This window comes from Belonocnema kinseyi, chromosome 4, assembly GCF_010883055.1.
Source record: "Belonocnema kinseyi isolate 2016_QV_RU_SX_M_011 chromosome 4, B_treatae_v1, whole genome shotgun sequence".
Classification (NCBI taxonomy): domain Eukaryota; kingdom Metazoa; phylum Arthropoda; class Insecta; order Hymenoptera; family Cynipidae; genus Belonocnema; species Belonocnema kinseyi.
The window spans coordinates 102,033,881-102,035,405 of NC_046660.1; the positions used below are offsets into that span (position 1 = coordinate 102,033,881).

At 34.4% G+C, this 1,525-nt stretch overlaps 1 protein-coding gene across 1 annotated transcript; it reads right to left on the reverse strand.

Moving 5' to 3' along the window:
* Positions 1–1,045: 1,045 nt before the first annotated feature.
* LOC117171032 lies at positions 1,046–1,525 on the reverse strand. Its single transcript, XM_033358077.1, has one exon. It carries the CDS (start codon positions 1,523–1,525, stop codon positions 1,046–1,048), a length of 480 nt encoding a protein of 159 aa, XP_033213968.1.

Sequence of the window (1,525 nt, forward strand, 5' to 3'; positions counted from 1 at the left end):
AATTTTTTTTGCACGACTTTCTTTTATTTTTCATCATAATCTCGTTCAAGAACAATAAACTTTTGCCAACGTTCCTCCAACATTTCAACAACCTTCGTATAGTTAACTTAATATGAATATTAGTTCAATTTTTTTCGGTCTTATGATCAAGTTTGAAATAAAAGGACAAGGAATAATCCGAGTCAATAATTTAATTGAAATATAACAATTATTTTACATTTTTCAAATTAAGATTAAAATTTTATATGAGGTAAATTGACTTCTGTTTTCATAATAATCTTTTTCTACAATAATGTTAATTTTTCTTAAATTAGCTAACTTTTTACAACAATTTTGTATTAGGTATAGTTTGGCTGAGGATGACCGATACATTGAGGTCGAAACGTCGTAAAATGTAAAAGAATTTTTATATTTTAATTAAATTATTGACTCGGATTATTCCTTGTCTTTTTATTTCAAACTTGATCGTGAGACCGAAGAAAATTGAACTAATGTTCATATTAAGTTAACTATTTGGATCGATCGGAGAAAGAAATTTTGCTTCTTAATACTGAGAAGTTTGTTTTAATTTTGATTAACCTTCGTATAGTACGATTTTGTAGACCACCCCAAAATAGGCATCTGTCTCCCATTTGACATAATTGTTTGAATAAAAACTTCTTCCTTGGAGCCATTTTTTCAAGTTCGGCAACAAATAGAAGTTGCTTGGTATCGCATCTTTGATAAAAAATATGACGCAGACGTTCTGTTAACGTCTTTAGAATATTAGCTATCTCACGTACTGCCATTTTTCGGTCATTTAAAACAATAAGGTAGGTTTTTTGAATATTTTCTGGAGTTGGGACCTCAATTGGACGCCCAGAACGTTCCGGATCATCGAAGATTGTACGGAAACATTTAAATTCACTAAACTACTTAAAAATCGTTTATTTTGAAAGTACAGCCTTGTTGCAACATTTTTTCTCTATAAGCAAAAGTAGCATCACCCATGCGGGTATAACTTAAGAATTAATGGGCATGATGTCACAAAATTCTAGGGGTAATTTTAAAGATTGGTACAGTGTATTAAACAGTAGTCGAATTTAGGACTTGGCTTCTTATCTCTGAAAAAATAGGCATTGAAGTGATCGTGTCCTGAGAGGAACTTGGCAAGATAAAAATTTACATCCCCATATTTCATGTTGATCCACAGTTGCACTTCATTTATTTCCCGGGCAGTCCACCTACCTCTTGCTTGTGATCTCCACGACTGTTCCCGATAGTGGTGGATAGTTGTTCTCTCCATCGTTGAGATGGCCATATCCGCACCTTGCTCTTTGGCTTCGTAGATATTATTCGTCTTAACTGCTAGGAGGCCAATGGGGATGCATTTTGATATGACCAACGGTGCTGAACCACACACCGATCTATATGCACACACACTCTGAGCGCACCCTGTCTCTGCACATCCACCAGTTAATTTCCTCCTCTTGCAGCTTCTTGGGTTAGCTATATTTGGCATAAGCTTTAACAGCATGACAACCAT

Bases quoted from the DNA above. Each gene is read 5' to 3' on its own strand.
- LOC117171032 (XM_033358077.1), bottom strand. From the start codon at position 1,525: ATGGTTGTCATGCTGTTAAAGCTTATGCCAAATATAGCTAACCCAAGA.